Here is a 22,654-nt window from a genome sequence, read left to right on the forward strand (position 1 = left end):
ACACAACCAGCTAGCCAGCTAGCCTGCTAGCGTTAGCCCCCATACACATTAATGGTATCCAGCCGGCTGCAGCTAGCCTAGCATGTCTTAATGTTTAATCAGAGTGTATAGATGTATTAATTAATGTATAGATGTATTAATTAATGATGTTTAATTACCTGAACCATCCAGACAGTTTGAGCAGCAGGCTGAACTTAGCAGGTTTATATTCATCATCCTTCACTGAGAGAGGCAACATCATGTGTGTGTGCGGGGGCTGCTGGCACACACACTGAGCAACACACACAGAGGCACGCACACACACACACACACACACACACACACACACACACACACACACACACACACACACACACACACACACGCACACACACAGACACTCACACACAGCTGGAAGGAACGCACACGCACGGGCACGCACACAGCTGCTCGTTGCTATGACGACAACCACAAGCACATCCGCTTCCGTGTTGATTTATGTATTTATTGTTTTATTGTTTTATTGTTTTATTTATTTATTTTCCTTTCTTTCCTTATTTCCTTCTTTCCTTCCTTCCTTCCTTCCTTCCTTCCTTCCTTCCTTCCTTTCCCAGAATACCTGTCCTGTATAATTATGTTACATTAATTAACTAGTCTATGGCATTTTGGGGCAAAACATGTAACCAAAAAATATATAAAACAAACATCTTGTCAGTTCCACACAGTTTAATCAAACAGCAGCAGTTATCAAATATCTACATTAATTATAATGGTATAGTCATAATATTATATACAGTACATGAAGGTACTTGTAGTGCCCAAGTACAATACTTGGGTGCTACTGGATGCTGATCTACTTGCTCACTTATCTGCTATTTTCACAATTTCTGCATCTATAATATTTCACAATTTGTCCAATGTTTAATTTGTCATTTTAGAGGTATTAAAAAGTCCTTAAATTGTCACTTTAGAAATGTGCAGCCAGATACCCTCTATACACTTAAACTTTATGTTGGTTTGTTTACTGTTGAGTGAGAAAACAATGTTTAAGTTAATCATCTGGGGACCCCCCTGGGGGTCCTGACCCACAGGTTGAGAACCACTGCTTTTTCGGGGTTGTTACAGTATCATAAACAACAGTTTGATTACATATTATTAATCAGTCACTCAGGGATCCTACAGGAGTCTCCTGGTTTCAACCACATCTCCTTGATGGCATTTCTCCTGGATTTGGAATAAAACCCCCAAAATACACCAGAACACAGGAAATGACATCTATTACTACTACATGCAGTCATACAGAGATATTCTTCACTTGTTTTAAGTAATGAATGGTTGTTATTAAAGATGGCTCTGACATTGCTTCAGTCATCAGATCAACTTCTCTAGGCCTGAGTTTTAATGGATGAACCTTTCTCTCTTTTATTAGAGAGTAAACAGTGCCCTCTGGCGGCCAGTAAAGGAACTGAATGTTCAGTGATTGTCAGATATGGAGAGGCAGCTTTTAGTTGTTATGTTTGATTGATTGAAGACTTTATTAGAAGTTTGCATAGGAAAACGTACGTAGGAAAAGTTTCATGGCGGTACAGTACAAGGTCAACTAAAAAGCACTTGGCTTATTTACACAGGATACCATGTCCCCACAATTAGTCCATGGGCCATATGAGAAAAGGTGGCAAAGAACTTGCATGCATTTTTGAAAAGCTCTTTATCTGTAGATTATATTTTGGCATGTGAGGGGTCAAACTAGGGTTTTTTTTTTTTTTTTTTCTTCTTTTTTTTCATGATTCTGAATCCATTGCAAGCATTTGTTTTGCATGAAAAACATTCCTTGGGCTAAAAATGGCCCCACAAGACTATAGTTTAGTGATGAAAAGTGATGAGTCATCATTTTTCACACTTTTGTGGGGGCCGTTTTAGCCCAAGGAATGTTTTTCGTGCAAAATAAATGCTTGCAATGGATTCAGAATCATGAAAAACCCCTAGTTTGACCCCTCACATGCTACTTAAAGTGATCCCTGACTAATATGACAAATATGTCTTAATACATTATAATTGTCCTCTATAACTACAATGTAAAATTAAAAACACCTTAAATATTTTATTTTTTCTAGAAATAGCTAATCTTTCACTCAGTAGGGGAAATGCCTGTCGCAAGTTGATGATGTCATAAATGTCATGTGTAATTTTTATGGCATGCATGTGCAAAAAAATAAAACACAAACACATTTGAAATATTGATTTGATGCTCATATTAACCATAGGAAGTATTAAGTTTGTTTTTATTTTCACATGCATGCCATAAATTCCATAGGGATAGATCACACTTGACATTTATGACATCATCAACTTGCGACGGGCATTTCCCCTATTGAGTGAAATATTAGCTATTTCTAGAAGAAATAAAATATTTAAGGTGTTTTTAATTTTACATTGTAGTTATAGAGGACAATTATAATGTATTAAGGCATATTTGTCGTATTAGTCAGGGATCACTTTAAAGCAGATTATTTTTTCCCCCCCTGTATAGTAATTAAAGTTAATGGGACACCAACTCTAGCGGCTGATGACACCAATTTAGCTGTGTCTCAGAAAAGGGTTATCATACCAAAATATAATCTACAGATAAAGAGTTTTTCAAAAATGCATGTAAGTTCTTTGCCACCTTTCGGATACGACATCTCGTATGGCCCATGGACTAACTCTAGAACTCCCTGAGAATCCATGTAAGAACTGCTGAATCACTAGATATTTCTAAACTCAAAACCCATGTATTTCCCCTCTCCAATTCAAATGATTAATCTGAAAGATATTGAATGGGGTTTCCTTTCCGCACATTTGACTGTTTCCCCCCCCCCCCCCCCCCCCCCTTCTTCTTCTTTGGTGTTATTGTATACATTTTTAACTTTTAATAACTTTCTTTTTGCATCTTTTTAACTTTTAACTTTCCTTTTTGGGTAAAGCACTGAGTTTCATTCTACAGTATATAAATAAAGAGCATTATCATTAACCTATAACATTACAAAGACCCTGTTTGATTTATTTTAATCTCTGGGACCCCTGAATCTACACTGTAAGATCCTCAGTGTTTATGGTACACATCTGTACACTCTCAGAGTCACAGAGCCGTAAGGGTCCCATGTGGTTCCATGTGTACACTCTCAGAGTTACAGAGCCGTAGGGTTCCATTTGGTTCCATTTGTACACTCTCAGAGTTAAGCTCGTATCAGAGTCGGGTCAAGGCGGTGTAGTCTTTTTGAGCGTTAACGTTGTAGTTTTATGACAAAAAAAAAACGACACCGCACTACACCGCGGTGGATAGCCTTCCACCGCGGACCTAACCCTAACCCTTTCTCCTGGGCTCCACCATTGCCTTTTACAGGGGGCGCCATTGAGTTTTCTCTGTGCTGCTTCATACAATATGCTCTCCCTCCAAGGAAGTTTCACTGTCCAGGCAACATGTACATCCAACCTTTCTGAACCAGCCTCTGACCAAGACATCAACCCCAGCTCCGACCAGGCCTCCAACCACAGCTCCTAACAGGACTCCAACCACAGCTCCAACCACAGCTCCAACCCCAGCTCCAACCCCAGCTCCGAGCGGGCCTCCATTGATAGTTCCGACCAGGTGTCCTACAACCACCGTTTCAACCACGCTTTCAGCCAGAGCTTCAATCAGAATTCCAATCGCAGTTCCGACCTGGCCTTTAATCGCATTTCCGACCTGGCCTGTAATCGCAGTTCCGACCTGGCCTGCAATCACTTTTCTGACCAGGCGTGCAATCCCAAACAACTTATTGCCGAGCAGGACTCCCAACAAAGCTCCAGCCACAACTCCAACCAGTCCAACCACGGTTTTAGGCCAACGTCTGAACGCGCCTCCAACCACACATCCCTCCATGGCTCCACTTATAGCTCCTTGCAGGATTCCATATATAGCTCCAGCTATAGCTCCAGCTACAGCTCGCATGAGAATGCCTATAATGTATTACAAACATAATCATAATGCATTATAATATGTGTATAACACTGCAATCAGTTATAGGATTCATGAATACAATGGCACATTATGAAGCAATTCATAAGATCAAGTACAAATGAATTAGAATGTCTTCATAATAATGTATCATTGTAATTACAGTTATGAACACTCATAATGAATTATAACTCTTTATAATGCTAATAATAAAACATTTAAATTATAATGACTGGGTCAAGTATTCCAGGTAGAGTGCTCATGTGCGTCTTGCGGTGACATGCTTCCTAGTTTCTTCTGCTCTGAGCTGTTTCTGTTGTTTTTTTCGCACTGTTTTTCGACATTGTGTTGGTAGTTTATGAGTATTTGTCTTGTTTAACAATGACAGTGAGATACTTGTTGCACTAACTAGCATTGACTGCTTTGGTCTCTTTTTTTGGAAGACACTTTATGTGTATACTTATATTTAATTCGCCCCCTCTATTGATGCACCTTCTCTTTATTGGTACTGTACTGCTCTTGTTTTTTACTCTTATCTATCTTTTCCTACTTCTCTGTAACTTTGTAAATAACTGTATACTGCTGTGCTACAACTGGACAACTGAATTCCCCTTTGGGATAACAAAGGTATCTATCTATCTATCTATCTATCTATCTATCTATCTATCTATCTATCTAGTTATCTATCTATCTAATAATTTATCATTTCTAGTCACTCAGACTTTCTCTTTGGACACGAGCACACAATAGTAGCGGGGCTGTTAAGGAGAACAATACTTCAGTTCTGGAAAGAAGCACCACAATTTTACAGAGTGTACCTCTTGGGTCATTCTTTAGAAAAATCACATTAGACACTTAATTTTCAAAATGTCCGCCAGTTTTAAAGATGGCCGCCTTTTCGGATATGTTTTACAGTACGCCAGCCAGTTATATCGAATTTTCATAATATTAGAGTTGTTTTGTAGGTTTTAAAACATCCTGAGTTCATTTATTACACTTTTAAAGCAGCCAGAATAACCTTTCTGACTTTTGGTTGGGGTCTTTCCTCACCTGGGACCCCCAGACAGACCCCTGAGCCTATTTCAGTAATCGCTCTGCTCCTGCACCAGAACAATGTTAAATTAGATCTGAAATATGCTCTGAAATAAAAAATGACTAGTAGCAAATAACAGAGGTCTTCCACGGGGGGTCCGGGACCCCTGGGGGGGTCCTCAGAGCTATTACAGGGGGCCCTGCCAAATCTCGATGAGATCTTTTTTTTTTCTTTTTTTTTTACATTTGAAACTTTGAATGTTTTTATGTATCCTGGTTTTATGTATTGTACTTTGATGGTTTATTAGTATTCTCAGTATTATTTATAATGTCTTTTGTGTTAAAACAGTTATGGTTGACAGCTGTTACTGCAGGGATTGCAATAATGAAGGTATTGCAACTTTTCACTTTGGGTGCAGAACAACATTTCCATTTATTGCACTGCACTCACACTGACAACACACACACACACACACACACACACACACACACACACACACACACACACACACACACACACACACACACACACACACACACACATTTTAACCATTTATTTATGTCCACACAAAGGAGATGCATACAAGGACACAAATAGTATAGGTGCAGTAGAGTAACATTTACAAAATCATGGCATTATGTCTTCATGATACAATAGCAAGGCACTTGGTACTCTACGGGTATAAGTAACAGCGTCTCCGCCATATGTGGCGGCTGCCGATTATAGCGGAGACGGAACAATACTTTGCCAGCCTTTTTGCCTCTTTTTTAGGCACTCCAAGTTGTTGAAACCCTCTAACAACCAGCCTGTGGGTATGTCCTAGGCTGCCAAATATGAAAACAAATAGTCTGCACCTGTACCCCAGCTCTGAGATCGTATTTAGGAGAGGTTGGTATTTAATGACCTTGGTCATGAAAGCTTCCTCTAGGCTAGGGTCAAAGGTGCAGGCCATCTCCAATACAGACACTTCCCTGGACTCTTCATCAACCACAACAACATCTGGTGTATTAGCTGTCAAAGATGCAAACATTTCCAAGTTATCACAGAGATGAAACATGGATGGAATGACACGGGAATGTTTGTACACACACACACACACACACACACACACACACACACACACACACACACACACACACACACACACACACACACACACACACACACCTCTTTGTTATTGTCACCCCAAAACCCTCACCTTTTCCTCTTATAGAGCCCATGGTTAATTACGCCCAAAGAGATTCACTACACTACAGTAATTTCAGACATGCAGGATATATTCGTCTTCATCATCATCATCATCTTCAATGTCCAACCTAATAGTGTTGACACAGTCTCCACCATAGCATAGAGTGAAAGGCAGGTTATTTGAGCAGCTGCACCGTCCCTTACAACCTGCTTTGCAGACACATTTGATGGTCTCAAGTACTGCCTTTGGAGCAGGGAGAGCAAGAAAACTGAAACCTGGAATATACCCTCCACTCTCTGAATTCCATCTATTTTCTTCGATTGGTGGAAGCACAGGGAAATTTGTCAGGTATGATTTATCCTGCATTGTGACGGAGTTGGCACGGAGGTAATGTGGTAGCAGTGCAGCACGAGTTGGAGGTAGCATCTCACCCTCCAAGTTATTTGACAGAAATAGTTCCCATCTGAGTAATCCCAGGGTTGTTGGACCTTTTGAACTGTAAACATGGCATGCAAAATGTTCGGACTGCAATGTTGATGGAAGCTCACAATTTATAAGCTCAGGAGGAATGGCCAATGACCTTGCCAAGGTCCTTGAAGCGGTTAGTGGCTTGGTCATCATCATCATCATCATCATCATCATCAAGTAGGCATTGACCCATGTCTTTTTGGTGATTCCAACAAATGTTCTTCCCCAGTCAACACCTGAAAAACGCAAAGGAACCCTTGACATTTGTAACATCAACTTGAACTCACTCGAATATATCAATTTCCTTTTTTTGTACCGGAGGCAAGGACTTGATAAGGAATCGGGGTATCAGCCTCTTCATGTGTTTGCACTTCCTCAAAATCATGTCCCTTGATGAAGGTATCGTATTATGATGCCTACTTCGTCATACCTGACAAATTGCCCTGAGCTTCCATCAATTGAAAAAATAGATGGAATTCAGAGAGTGGAGGGTATGTTCCAGTCAGGTTTCTTGCCATCCCTGCTGCAAAGGCAAAGCTCATCAAATGTGTTTGCAAAGCAGGTTACAAGGGACGGTGCAGCTGCTCAAACAATAACCTGCCTTGCACTCTCCTCCCTGCAAATGATATAGTGGAAACTGTCAACATTATTAGGGAGGACATGTATAGTAGTGAATTTCTTTGGGTACAATTGACCGTGAGCTCTTTAAGAGGATAGGGTGCGGGTTTTGGGGTGACGATAACAAAGAGGTGTGTGTGTTGTGTTGTCAGTGTTAGTGCAATGCAATAAATGGACATGTTAGACTGTGCGCCCAAAGTGAGAAGTTGCAATACCTTAATTCTTGCAATACCTGTGAACCTGTCTGTCTAACACACACATGTTATAAATAATACTGAGAATACTAATAAAAACAGTTTCAAATGTAAAAATATATATACATATAAAAAAAAGGAACTTCCCCATCAAGATTCGGCAGACCTCCTGTAGTAACTCTGAGGACCCCCTAGGGGTCCGGGACCCCTGTGGAAGACCCCTGGGTATTTGCTACTACTCATTTTTGCTTTCAGAGCCCAGTTACAACAACTTTAATGCTTCAGTTATGATCTAATTTAACATTGCTCTGGAGCAGGAGCAAAGCGACTACTCAGATAAGCTCAGGGGTCTGTTTGGGGGGTCCCAGGTGAGGAAAGACCCCAACCAAAAGTCAGAAAAGTTATTCTGGCTGCTTTAAAAGAGTAATAAATGAACTCACAATGTTTTAAAACCTACAAAACAACTCTAATATTATGAAAATCGGACATTAACTGGCTGGCGTACTGTTCAGAGGCAGCCATCTTGGAAACATGGCAGCCATTTTGATTTTTCAGTGTCTAACGTGTTTTATCATAGGAACAACCCCTAAGGAGTACTTGTGAAAAGTTTTAGGTTTCTTTCCACTTGTGAAGTATTTTAGTGCAAAAATGCATTTACCTGCCCCGCTATAGTGTATTATTATTACTAGAAGCTGCTCTAGTCGGCGACCTGGCCAACTCGGGAACGATGTAAATAGGGAATGAATGCCCCGCCCTTTAATGCAAACCCCATTATACTGTTGTCATAGGACCCGCTTTGACCATTTATGCCCATATATGGAGATATCTGTATCTCTCTGTCGGCGTCCATTTTATGTCCATATATCTTATGTTTGTCTTTGTCTCTTTTATTTTCTTTTTCTTTTTTGGAACGGGAGAGTGAATTCAGCTTGAGGTTTTTTTGGAGAACTTGTTTTTTTTGTCAGTCTTGTGCTGTTGATTTAGCTTGTCTTATGTTTGTCTCCTCCGTCTGCACCTCAGCCAACCCAGATCTCCACTACTGATCCTTGTTCTCTTCAGCAAAAGCTGTAAAGTAATTTAAATCTGCATCATCGATGTCCTCCCAGTCACACTCTTTGTTGCTTGTCTTATGGTTGTCTCCTCCTCCATCTGTTTGTCTGTGTCCCTTTATGCCCATTATGGAGATCTCTGTATCTGTCTGTGCCTCCGACTGTGTTGCAGACACAGTGCTGGTTCCCCCTTTAATGCAAACCCCATTATACCTGTTGTCATAGGACCCGTTTTGACCATCTGTTTGCCTGTGTCCATTTATGCCCATATATGGAGTATCTGTCTGTGCCTCCGACTGTGTTACAGACACAGTGCCGGTTCCCCCTTTAATGCAAACCTCATTATACCTGTTGTCATAGGACCCGTTTTGACCATCTGTTTGCCCATGTCCATTTATGCCCATATATGGAGATATCTGTATCTGTCTGTCTGTGTCCACTTTATGCCCATATATGGAGATCTTTGACCATCTGTTTGCCTGTGTCCATTTATGTCCATATATGGAGATATATGTATCTGTCTGTCTGCATCCATTTTATGCCCATATACAGTACCGGTTGCGGAAAACTCTGATGTCAGACATCAGCTCCGCATACGGGCATTCATTTTATTCCCATATATGGAGAACGCGCGTGCCGGTGGGACGAACGGTTCTCGAGATACGCGGATTACATACATACATACACACGCACAGAGATCTTTTGTTGACTCATGTGGCGTACGTGATGTCAGAGCCTTTTATGAAGTGATGTCACAATGAGTCAGCGCTTGCGCCGATTTCCTCCGGAACAGCTGGATGTCAACAATCAGCCCGCATAAGGAGATTCCGAACGTTTCGCGCCGGTTAGGGAAAACCGCGCGTCGGGTTGGGTCGAGGCCCGGCACTGCACTCCGTGCCGCGGCGGGGAACGCGCATGTCGAATCTGAAGCCGGTGGGACGAACGGTTCTCGAGATACGTGGATTACAGACAGACACACACGCAGACACGCAGACACGCAGAGACTTCTCGCATTTATAGATAGATTAGTAGTAGTAGTAGTAGTAGTAGTAGTAGTAGTAATATTACCAGTAAGACTCCCTAATCGGGAGATAAGCGACCGTCAGGTCGCAGCGTGATTTTAGGGCAAAATGTTGGACGAATAGGTACCGGCCCCAGCTCTCCCGGTCGCTCCTAGCCCGAGTTACGGCATTTCATGTGCGCTGCAGTGGCAGGGGGTCCTCCACTGGGGGCGCCACCACTTTTGCATCCGTTCTGGAGCACCAGGAGTCGGTGGTCCCCGGGAATTCCCCGTGAGCAGCCCCGTTGGGGTGGTCATTTGGTCATTTTTGCGCATTTGGTCATTTTTTACATCTGGGGGTCCCCAAGGTCCCTGGAGCTCCGGGGGTCCTTGGAGGTTGTAGTTTGGCAGGCAAGGAGTGTGTGTGCAAAATCTGGCATGGATCGGGGCAACGGTTGCGGAGATATGAGCAGGGCAAAAGTGTGACATGTTACGTGTGACAGACAGACTGACGGACTGACTGACTGACGGACGGACTGACTGACGGACGGACTCACAGTTTGTGCAAGGTTTGATAGTAACTGCGACCTGACGGTCGCAATTATTATTATTTTCAAAGATGAAAGATAACAAACAAGGCTAATAAGTAACACACAATGGTATATTCAAGCCAGATACATAATCCACCAATTTATTTAGTATGGAACAATTCGCCAGTTGACAATAAAGACCCAGCAATTAAATTGAATCAATGAAAATGAATCAAAAGCGTGATTTTTTTTTTTTTTTTAATATAAAACGGTGTGACCGTGGTGAAGCGTCAAATTTCCTTGTTTCACCTCCAAACAGAAAGTGAAAATACAGATCTACAATTTAGTCATTTAGCAGATGCTCTTAATTCAGAGCGATTTACAATAAGCAAGTCAAGGTCAGGTTTGTCCTTTTTTGGAAGGTTTTAGCAGACAGACTAGAGCAGGGGTCGGCAATTAGATTTGGCCTCAGGCCAATTTATTTCGGGCCAATTTATTTCGGGCCAATTTATTTCGGGCCAATTAGATGGCGGGCCAGAACATTAAATGAAAAAATGAAAGGCTATTTTAAGAAAGTCATAGTTAAACAATACTGGAACTCCAAGACAGACTGCCTTACAAGACATAGGCATCTGTGATTAAAAAATAAAAATAAAAATATATAGACCTATATGTGGAAAAGCAAGCTGTTTTCCCCTCTTTCTATCTGCAAATAGGACTGTACTGTACTGTACATATTCTGTGTTCTATATCTATGAATTCTATGTGTTCTGAATTGTGTGTGTGTGTGGGGGGGGGGGGGGGGGGGTGCCTGTGTGTGTGTGTGTGTGTGTGTGTGTGTGTATTGCAGTTGATGCTCAGGGCAGGCTAGACTCAACAGCACCTCTCTGGTCACCCAGGGTACTCAGGCTGCACCAGAGGCTACATACAGACAGACACACACGGCCACGCTATGGAGACGGTGTGACCACCGCTCAAAAAAATAATTGTGATCCAGACTCTCTATCAGACTTAACATATATTTGATGCACATCATATATGTTAAGTCTGATAGAGAGTCTGGATCACTAACCCGAAACGAACAGCGGGGGGCAGTCAACTACTAATAGTGCTGGAACAAATTACAAGTCAGAGCAGTTGCCGTGGTCCAGCGGTAGCGCACAGGTTTCATTAATTAATTAAAGTTCGAACCCCGACTCCCTGTGTCAAATAATATCAGCGCAAGAATGCATTACAAATTCGATCAGTTACGGTGGTCCAGTTAGGGTACGGCTCTCAGAACCAAGAAATAGTGATTTTAAACCCTGCTGGCTGCCATCATTTTTCACTACTTTCAACGGCCGCTAACGGCTAAATGTAGCTGTTTAAATCACGTAGATACAACGTCTGGGTTAAATCTGGGTTAAGTCAAGACGGTGAAAAAACGTTCACATTTAGACTCCCAGGAAACCACATTCAAACCTGGCGTCAGGTTACGGATAAGACGTCAAATGAACGTCATTTAACCCTCAAATTGCTGAAAGGGATTCCCCTCTTCTCTGCTGCCAGTAGGCTACAACATTACATACACATATGCATGATTCATAATAAATCACTTTGCACATCTCACAACGCTGTGCAGCACGATGCCTTGTGAGTTTGTAGATTGAATAATGTGCGCATTCTGCGCGACACCGCTGCACGTTAGATCAAACATTGGTCGTTAGTGTGAATTGAGTGCAGCTGCAAGCCTACTTGTGCAGAAAGACAGACAGCTAGACAACACGAAACATTCAGCCTTATCTGCTTCTAGTTGGCAAGAGAACACAATCCAAAGGCATGAAGAAAGAGGAGTAAACAGAACACAATCCAAAGGCATGAAGAAAGAGGAGTAAACAGAACACAATCCAAAGGCATGAAGAAAGAGGAGTAAACAGAACACAATCCAAAGGCATGAAGAAAGAGGAGTAAACAGTTAAAAATTGGCGTTTAAAGAGGAATATGGACAGCAAACTTTGTGTTTATCCTACCTACCTCTCATCTACGCAGAGCCATTTGAGAAGCACCACGGCTTTGCCGTGACAGTTTTGGCTGCTTGCAAGGATTTTAGACACAGCACCAAAGATGAAGCATGGCTATGGCACCAGTTAGTTTTCACCCAAGACAGAAGCAGTTTGACCACAGGTAGCCTACAACGGTACAAGCTCACTGCAGCAGCACCACTCCACTGCTGTGGTGCGTGACTCTGCAGACTGTGTGTGTGTGTGTGTGTGTGTGTGTGTGTGTGTGTGTGTGTGTGTGTGTGTGTGGGTGTGTGTGTGTGTGTGTGTGTGTGTGTGTGTGTGTGTGTGTATGGGTGTGTGTGTGTGTGTGTGTGTGTGTATGGGTGGGTGTGTGTGTGTGTGTGTGTGTGTGTGTGTGTGTGTGTGTGTGTGTGTGTGTGTGTGTGTGTGTGTGTGTGTGTGTGTGTGTGTGTGTGTGTGTGTATGGGTGTGTGTGTGTGTGTGTGTGTGTATGGGTGTGTGTGTGTGTGTGTGTGTGTGTGTGTGTGTGAGAGAGATAGAGAGAGAGAGAGAGAGAGAGGGAGTGAGAGGGAGAGAGAGGGAGAGAGAGAGAGAGAGAGAGAGAGAGAGGGAGAGAGAGAGAGACGGTCCGCAGCAACAGCGTTCGCTCGCTCGTAGTGCTACCAATCTAGTGGGACTGTCAGTATTGTTTAAATAAAAAGTAAAATAAAAAAGAATAAATCTCAAAATAATCTGAGGGGCCAGAAATAATTTCCGAGGGGCCAGATTTGGCCCGCGGGCCGCCTATTGCCGACCCCTGGACTAGAGTCATTGGCTGTGTACATGCACAGTTTTATTACACTTATAATTAATGAATTTTCATTCAGGTCTGGAGGGATGGTACAGTATATGCCGTTTTGAACCGGGATACATTTGTCATATAAACGCTCCATTCGGAATGAGCTGCAGTTTGGATCCTTTGTGCATGTCCATGCTTAGCGCAGTGACGTAAAGCACGCAGACGTAACTCGTAAACAGGAAGAGGGAACCAGCAGCCCTAGTTAGATCCGCCAAAAAAAAACTACATTGACGCCAAAATCGACGAATACAAAAACAAACCACGAGACCTATGGAAGTTGCTTAACAACCAATTAGGCTTAAAACCTAAAACCATATGCCACAACATAAACATCAAAACGGACGCCGCTCTCATTTCTGACAAATGTGAAGTGGCTACCCACCTTAACAAAACCTTTACCACCACAGCCCATTTACGGTAACACTTTACAATAATGACCTGTTATAAATCATTTATAAACATTTATAAGCAGTTTGTAGATGAGTAATAAACATGAACAAACTATGAACAAATGTTTACCTAAACATTTATAACTGTTTAAACATCATTTACATGTTATTAGTAAGGTATTAGTAAGTAGTAAACTAATCATGAATAAACCATTTATATACATTTGTAAATGTTTACTAAATCATTTATAAACAATGCTAAAAATCACCAATCATCATGTGTAGGAATGCATATACGAATGTCTGTTAAGGTGACCTCCATGTTTGTTCATGTTTAATATATGCTTTGTAGATGTTATCAAGAGCCCTAATGTAAAGTGAAGACTCACGGTCGCAAGTTACTATGAAAACCTCCACCGGCTGTCTGTCTGTCTGTCCGTCACGCCACGTCACGTCACGCCACATCACATCACATCACATCACGTCACGTCACGTCACGTCACGTCACGTCACACTTTTGGCCCTACTCTTATCTCCGGCACTGTTGCCCCTATCCATGCCAAACTTTGCACACATTCCTTGGCTGCCAAACCACAACCTCCGCCCCTGATTTCTCATATGTCCCTCTTCTAGCGCCACCATGAGGTTGCTTATCTCCCAATTAGGGAGTCTTACTGATTATTTACATCTGTCTGTTAATGTGGCCTCCTTGTTTATTCATGGTTATACTTTGTAAAACATCCCTTAAACATCTATAAATCATTAGTAGATGTTATCAAGAGCCCTAATGTAAAGTGAAGACTATTCATTATTTACAACTGTCTGTTAATGTGGCCTCCATGTTTAGCAGTTTGGCAAGTTTGGCATGGATAGGGGTAACGGTGCCGGAGATAAGAGTAGGGCCAAAAGTGTGACATGGCGTGACGTGACGTGACGTGACGTGGCGTGACGTGACGTGACGTGACGGACAGACTGGCGGAGGGACTGACAGACAGCCGGTTGAGGTTTTCATAGTAACTTGCGACCGTGAGTCTTCACTTTACATTAGGGCTCTTGATAACATCTACAAAGCGTATATTAAACATGAACAAACATGGAGGTCACCTTAACAGACATTTGTAAATGCATTCCTACACATTATATGTGATTTTTAGCATTGGTTATAAATGATTTAATAAACATTTACAAATGTATATAAATGGTTTATTCATGATTAGTTTACTACTTACTAATAACATGTAAATGATGTTTAAAACAGTTATAAATGCTTAGGTAAACATTGTTCATAGTTTGTTCATGTTTATTACTCATCTACAAACTGCTTATAAATGTTTATAAATGATTTATAACAGTTCATTATTGTAAAGTGTTACCCACTGGTCCAAAGACTGGTTGCCCCATCTGGGCGGTATGGTGTAAAATTTGTTAAAACATTTTACAAAAAACTGGGCGTCAGAAAAGACAGTTTTAAACTTGCCACAGTGACAACTGATGAAGTGTTTAAAAAAATGAGCGCCCTACCTCAACACAAGGCCACTGGCCTTGATAAAATTCCAGCTAGATCTCTCAGAGATTCAGCCGCCACCATTGCTCCAATCATTACCCACATAATTAACCTTTCCATCGAACAGGGTCATGTACCCCAGGACTTCAAACTAGCAAAAGTAACCCCCCTGCATAAAAAAGGTAGCAAACTAGACCCTGGAAACTACCGTCCCGTTTCCATTCTTAGCTCCATATCCAAAGTCATGGAGAAAATAGTCTACGAACAGATTGCAAGACATCTCGATGAGAATAATCTGATTTACGAGTTCCAATCTGGATTCAGAAAATCTCATTCCACTGACAAATGCCTTCTCTATTTGACTGACCAAATCAAACGCGAAGCGGATGACGGCAAATATAGCGGCATGGTCATGATGGACCTCCAGAAGGCATTTGACAACGTAAATCATTCTATTCTGATTGAGAAACTAAAAGCCATCGGTCTTGACAGCGCAGCAGTGAGTTGGATGCAATCTTACCTGGTGGGGAGGGAACAGGTGGTGGAGATTAACGGTACCCTGTCCCCCCCCCCCCCCCCTCCCCCCTCCCAGTAAGCTGTGGTGTTCCTCAAGGTAGCATACTGGGACCTCTGTTGTTCCTAATATACGTGAACGACATGGCATCTGCTTGCGACTGCAACCTGTTCCTGTTCGCGGATGACTCGGCTCTCCTAGTCTCGGGCAAGGACCACTTGCAGGTTGAAAAGACACTTAACTCTGAACTAAGTAAGATCTGCACATGGCTTAATGACAACAAATTATCAATTCACCTGGGAAAAACTGAGTCCATCCTCTTTGGATCAAATCATAACCTCAAAAAAGTCGATAACTTCACAATCAAAGTGGGTGACAAGGTCATAACACGAAAAAACGAAATCTCTTTCTTAGGATGTATCCTTGAAGCTAATCTTTTCAGCGAAAAGATGACTTCTAAAGTAATAAATACAATCTACCAACGAACTCGTTTCCTACAGAGGATCGCCCCAATGGTCAATTTCAACACACTGAAGACCATAGCTGGTGCAATAATCCAGCCCCTCTTTGACTACGGAGTTCACGTATGGTATCGTGACGCCCCACAAGCCCTTAAAACTAAACTCCAAACAGCCCAAAATAAACTAATTAGGGTCCTGCTTAACCTTCCCTATCAGACTCACCTCACCGATACTCACCAGTTAAGAGTGGGGTGGCTCAGAGTAGATGACAGAGTACAGCAACTTGCAATGGGCCTGGTGTACAAGATACACTACACCACTATGATACCCAAGTATCTGTCAAAATACTTTATAGACATTAAGGATGTCCATAATTACAACACCAGTGGCAGCGCCACAGATCACTTTGCAAAGGGTCAAACTCGTTTTTCTGCTATACCACCAAAATGTGGAAAGCCTTACCGAAGGCCATAAAGGAGGGTGGATCACTAGCATCCTTTAAAATTGCCCTGAAAAACCACTTACAGGCAGCAGCCGTTCGCAACTGGTAAAAAAAACTAACCTAGCCCAACCCTACCCTCCCCTGCCCCTTCTTTGTATATACTTACTGTTTGTTTAGACTTACTGTTTTCTTTTTTTTTTGTTCTCTCATTTTATTTTATTTACATATCTACTGCATAGTACTGTGTTCTATTCGTCTGTCATTCAATGTTATATGAGATACTTAAATGGTTTCCTGTGGAAATAAGCTTAGTCTTTTCATGGATCTCCTTTTAGTAGACCTTGTACCAGTGAACTGTACCGTCATGAAACTGTACCTTTTCCTATGCAAACTGACAATAAAGTCTTCAATCAATCAAAGCCCCCAATGCAACACAACGCACCAATGCAACACAACGCACCAATGCAACACAACGCACCATAGCAACGCATACATGCTGGATCAGAGAGAAGCAGAGTGAAATAATAATCGGGCCAGTACCAAAAAAGAAAACATAATACAAATAAAACTAGTCGGAGGGAGAGATTAACTTCAAATCTGTGGCTGACTTGTGCAGCGAACATTCGGACGTTTGTGGCAGGGAGTATTTTGTGCTGAGCTGTCAACAAGACTTCACAAAGCAAGAGGAATTCATCCAGAGAAATGTGCATGTATTAATATTTATCAACAGGAGTGTGTTCTGCTGGTAGCTCTGAAGTTGCATTCACACAGTTTTCACATCCTCATTAACAAAAGCTGGCCGACGCCCAGTGTCAACAACGTGAATTAAATTAACAGGAACGATCGACCTCTGGATGCATATGCATGGACTAATGTATGACTTGTTAAGTAGCCGTTAAGTAGCCTACTGCAGTTTATATTTTGGAAATAAAATATGAGGTCCACAAATATGTGTGTGTGATATTGTCTGTTTATGGACACAGTTGTGTGTCTGTGTGAATGTACGTTTTAACTTCTGTTGATGAGCAGAATAATATTGTTAATTATATTGTTGCCTACTTGGGCTATTTAATTTTAACTCCCATATATATTCCAAAATAATAGCCAGCATGTATTATTTTCAAATGTGTTATACATTAGGCTACACATTATAGGTTTATTGTATTTAGTTTATTCTATAATATACCACTTAATACACAAGTGGTGCCTTGGGGAAAACAATGTATTATCATCTTGTATTATCTGCTTATTGTAAATTGCTCTGGATTAAGAGTGTCTTCTAAATGTTTACATTGTAAATTAGGCCTACTTAATAGCCTAATGTTTAGGCTGTGTCTCAGGAGGTAGAGTAGGTTGGCCAACGATCCGTGGGTCGGCGGTTTCATTCTGAATGAATAAATGTTGTGCATGTAAACGCAGCCATTGTCTTTCATTAGTTTAAATTAACCCCGTCCCCTTTTCTGATTGGTCGATAGTTTATAGCTCCTATCTTTCGCCATAACTTTAGACTTGGTTAGCTCTTCCCCTCTTCTTATTGGTCGATATTTGATAGTTCCTATTCTTGAGCAGTTTGTTTTATAGACTTGTGAGTCACTTCATTTGATTGAGAGTCCTTGTCCTTGATTGGAGCTTGTTAGTCCCCCCTCTATTGTGATTGTTCGATAGGTCATACTTTCCATCTTTTGCGACAACTTTTAAACAGATTGTTATTGGTCTTTACACAAAACTAAGGATGATACTGCAATAAGTAAGATGTCTGAAGATGGTAAGTTGATAGAGAAAAATGGTATAAATGGAATTCTGGATATCCTGTGAAGAGAGTGGATCTGTACCTGGACTATCAGTAATGCTGTCCGTTGTTTCTTCTGGTGATGTGGAAGAGAGAAGTGAAACAGTAATGCTGTCCGAAGTGTCCGCTGGTTCTGCTGGTGATGTGGAAGAGAGAAGTGAAAGCCTGAATTAAAGTGTTCTCATTTTCATGTTCTTTCACATGACATCATTTTGACAGGGCATTGAACAGGACTAGTGTTTATTAGACACAACCAGAATGACTATAATTAGTGTTCTAAAATGACTAGTTCCATTCCTTGATTCTGATTGGCTGGTTTCCCTTTAAATGCTGTGGTATAATATGAGACTATGGGCGGATTCACACTGCGGTCTCGGGAACGTTCTCGAGGCTACTTGGCAGATGTTTTGACAGTGTGAAGCCTGCGGTTTTCCTCAGAAACGGATCAACGCAACCAGCCTCGAGACTACCTCCGGAGGTAGTCTCGAGGCTGCATGGTGCGTCCACGAAAACAGTGCGCTGCAGTGTGAAACTACCGTCCACAAAAACGGAAGTGATTGTTGAACGTGACCTCAGTCGACGAGTCAGGCGTCGCCACAAATAAACACTGGGTAACAGTTGTCGACATGGCCATGAGATTAGCGACGAGATTGCTTGGGCTCACAGATTCAATCTGAGCCCAGCCGAGTGGCTCGGAGGACGATCGGGGCCAGCCCGACTCTTTTCAAACATGTTTGATATTTTTCTGGGATCCCATCTGGAACAGCAGCGGGTGACAGAGAGAAAGACAGCTGCAGCTGATCGACATATCTCTCTCTCTCTTTTTCTCTCTCCATCTCTCCCTCCCTCCCCCTCTCTCTCTCACTCACACACATACATGCACACGCGCGCCGCGCGTGCACAGACACACTTTTCATACCGTCCACATCCATCCGTCCAGGTTGTATCATGATTGCTTGCGATGGGAATTAAAACTCAATACGGGTTTGTTTCATATCAGCAGAAATAGTCACTACCAGTCACAGACTGGGAACAGCGCACGAGTCACTGGCACATCTCGCTTTGCTCTTGCAAATACACGCCCACTGCCTGATCTACAAACCCTATACAACGCAGGGCCGTGGGAACTCATTTACTGTAGCAGGTGCTGGTCCCCAGGGACACCTCCGAAAAAGTTCGGTTTTTAATCGGGTTTTAATTAATTTTATAATGGAGTTAATTCGGGTATTTGAAAATATAAATAGGCCAAATTGCAGAATCGTCATGCAATGTAGCATCAAATAGCCTAACATAACATAGGACTGGACAAATACCCCCAGATAAGCATAGATGTAGGCTATGCCAAGGTGATGATCTGAAACATATTATAGTAGGCTATATCATTTGTAAATACATATAGCACTAAATCCTCGCCCCTCCCAAAAATATATATATAAATGAATAAATAAACAACAACAACAATAGGCAATATTTTTTCAATGTTTGATTTGTTCTTTTCTTTTTTAAATAAAAAATGAAAACTTCCCCTCCAGACCACTAGGGGTGCTGGAGTACATGCAGCACCTATAGTTCCCACGGCTATGCTACAACGTGGCGTGGAGGAGAAGAGGGACACAGTTTGATCTTGGAAATCTAATGTTCTGTGTGCCACACAGTCAAACGACTAATCATAAATCAGGCACCATGAGAAGCAGACAGCACGCAGCACTTGACATGTTTAGCAGCGGAGAGAGAGGGTATAAAAGTCAGAGAGTTGAACAGAGGCATGGATGGACATGAAACGTGTCAAAGTGAACTCATATGATCATCAAAATGGGACACAAATTCCTTATTGCAGCGTTTTTTTTTTCTCCATTGCGCGAAGCGATGGTATTGTGTGGATAACATTAATGTGTTTGTGTGTGCGTTCGTGTGTGTGTTGCAAGGCGAAGAACAGCCACCGTGACATTTTGTATTATATTATGTATTATTGCTTTGTTCAGGCCTGACTCAATCTGAATAGAATCCTGTAGCGTGCAGAGCGCCCGACTTTTCAAAACGGCTAGTGTGAGCCCGTTTAGATTATCTGGTCAGAGAATCTGAAAAAAATGATCCTGTAGTGTTTAATGCTACCCGATTCAGTCGGGCCAGATTATCTGTTAGTGTATGGCCAGCCTTACTCGCTCATCATTCTGCACGTTTCTGCGCCTGGAAAATAGCAGATCTACAAGCTCACAACGCGTCGCGGATGAGAGGCATTGTGAGCTTGTAGATCAGCGAACGTCGCTCGACACCTACTATACAGGTCTATTGATATGCAAATAGGCTTGTTTCTTTGTTAAACAGTTGTCGAGGTGTGAACTTCGGGGGGTGTGAGACCCAAGACCAGTGGCGGCTCCAGACAATTTTTAATGGGGGTGCTGGAAGGGAGCTTGGCTATTAATGGAGGTGCTAAGTTGTTGTGGATATAGCCTACCAATTTATATACAGTATAAGAGCCTAAACAAACACAAATGTATTTATCTTTATTTTTATTTTTGCTGGGCTCCAAAAGCCTATACGTACAGCCAAATATATTGTGCTGCAGTGCAAAATCCGCTATTCTGTAAAAAAAAAAAAAAAAAAAAAAAAAGCCTAGTGTACTATTATTGACAAAGCAAATAACTGTTCAATCAGTACCATTCAAGTATCGCAAGTGTTAAGTCACATTAAATAAATGGTAATACCATGAACAAGTGATGTATAGGGCAGGCTGCACACAATGCAGATACTGATGATTTCTGGCACATTTAATTTTTCTCATAACTAGAGATGGACCGATTGCAAAATTCTTGGCCGGTACCGATCCACCGGTTATATTTCTTTAGCTAAGAACTAGAAAATAGGGTTGCTCCAATACCCCTTTTTCAGGCCAAGTAGGCCTACAAGACATAATTCAATTTGAGTACCAATAAGCTAGAAGAACACTAATGCCAAATCAATCACAATAGTACAATATCCAAAATCACAGACAATATCCAGTCTAATATGATATGGATATATAATATTGATGCCAGCTGATCATTCACTGAAAGGTCTAAAGTTAAAAATACATAGGCCTACTACTGTATATATTTTATAATTGCTGTGCTTCTATGTCTGTGTCACTGTTAGCTGCATGATTATGGCAAAACCTTTGGGTATACATATTGAGATCATTTATTTCAAATATTAATAATATTATAATTGAATAAATATTTTTTAACAAGCAAAACGATTGTCTTAAAAGCCAAAATAAATAAGGTTGCATTCATTGTTTTCAAGGTGAGAAAATTACCTTGTGTCACACTTAGTAGTCTGACTCTAGTCTATTCCTTCCTTTCAAATATTTAAGGGCAAAATATTACCTCATGACCCTGTTCCTGTTGTTTTGGGTTGTAAAACCTCTGTAAGGGACTTAACATGGTACATAATACATTTCTGTTGCTTAATGTACTTTGTGAAACTATCGGAGGATACTATAACGACCTTTAACAGGCTTCACCTGGACATGCATTGATTAATCCAGCGTGCTGTGGACAGACACACAACACCACGCAAAGTGAACTGACTTTTTTTTTTCCAACAACAGAGAAACGGGAGGTGGTATGGCTTTTTCTGTCGCTTGCAACAGGCTCTTTTGCAATGCTGTTACTTTCTGTTAAATGAAAGTTAAACTCCTTCTGCATGGACCTTCTGGAGGCAGGAAAGCCTTGCGATGCTTTTTTTTCCTTCTTTTTTGAGACGACATTGACACAGGATTATGGAATATATCCTTACATTGCAAAGGTAATCAGCACCATCTGTATTCTGTAGGCTGCCGCTAAGTAGACTGGCTGCTATTTACTTATGTTTAACTTAGTCAGAGGACCAGAGCATCATGCTGTGCAGTGCAGTGCGATAGACACAATCGGCATAAAACCGGAATTTATGTCAGTGACTGGCCGGTCACCAATGCGGCCGGTTTGATATATCATACCAGCCAATTTTTGATATCGGCAGATTCCGATCTCCATCCCTACTCCTAACTTATCATGAAGGACTTCTAGTGGGCAGGAATCTTTTTTTCACCAATGTCACAGATTTGAACAAGATAATTTTATTTGATGACAGAAAAAAAAAAAAAAAATTGTCTGAGCATTTCTTGGGGGTGCTACGGGGGTGCTATGGGCTTCTTTGGAGGTGCTAAAGCACCTGCAAGCACCCCCCTAGCGCCGCCTATGCCCAAGACCACTGCAACACTGTTCCACACTGCGCTGTCGCGCGTCATTGGATTGCATAGCTGATGACGTCTGTATTCACCGGCGAGGCACTATGTGCATACCGCCACCTATAGGATCAGGATGTATAGTGCTAGTGTTCTCCAGGGTTTGCTAATGTGAATGCTGGCCAGCGTGAACCAGCAACCGTCTTCAGAAACAGTTCTAATCAAACGGATTGCAGTGTGAATCCGCCCTATAATTCACACCTTGAATCAGTTTATATCAAACCCAGGTGTGTTATTTCTTACCACAATGTTCCAGAGTGCACCAATTATCTGCACCTGTGCTGTTGGCTGGGAACTACTTTCTTGTAGCGCTTTTAAGGCATTAGGCTATAAGTAGGCCACAGAGCACTGACTACTTTCTTGTAGCTGGGGACTACTTTCTTGCAGAGCAGACATTATAGTCTTATAATCACC

General features: G+C 41.7%; 2 protein-coding genes across 2 annotated transcripts in view; both read right to left on the minus strand.

The window, feature by feature from the left end:
- slc30a7 (solute carrier family 30 member 7) overlaps positions 1 to 256 on the minus strand; it is a 29,605-nt gene extending 29,349 nt beyond the window's left edge. Inside the window, exon 1 of the mRNA XM_080735651.1 lies at positions 159 to 256. Within this exon, the coding sequence (XP_080591777.1) occupies positions 159 to 241 (83 nt within the window). The 5' untranslated portion in view covers positions 242 to 256. The remainder of the gene's footprint in view (positions 1 to 158) is intronic.
- tmem259 (transmembrane protein 259) overlaps positions 1 to 22,654 on the minus strand; it is a 354,282-nt gene that overhangs the window by 41,463 nt on the left and 290,165 nt on the right. The window lies entirely within an intron of this gene.

The sequence above is a fragment of the Nannobrachium achirus genome (genome assembly GCF_963921795.1).
Source record: "Nannobrachium achirus genome assembly, chromosome: 1".
Taxonomy (NCBI): domain Eukaryota; kingdom Metazoa; phylum Chordata; class Actinopteri; order Myctophiformes; family Myctophidae; genus Nannobrachium; species Nannobrachium achirus.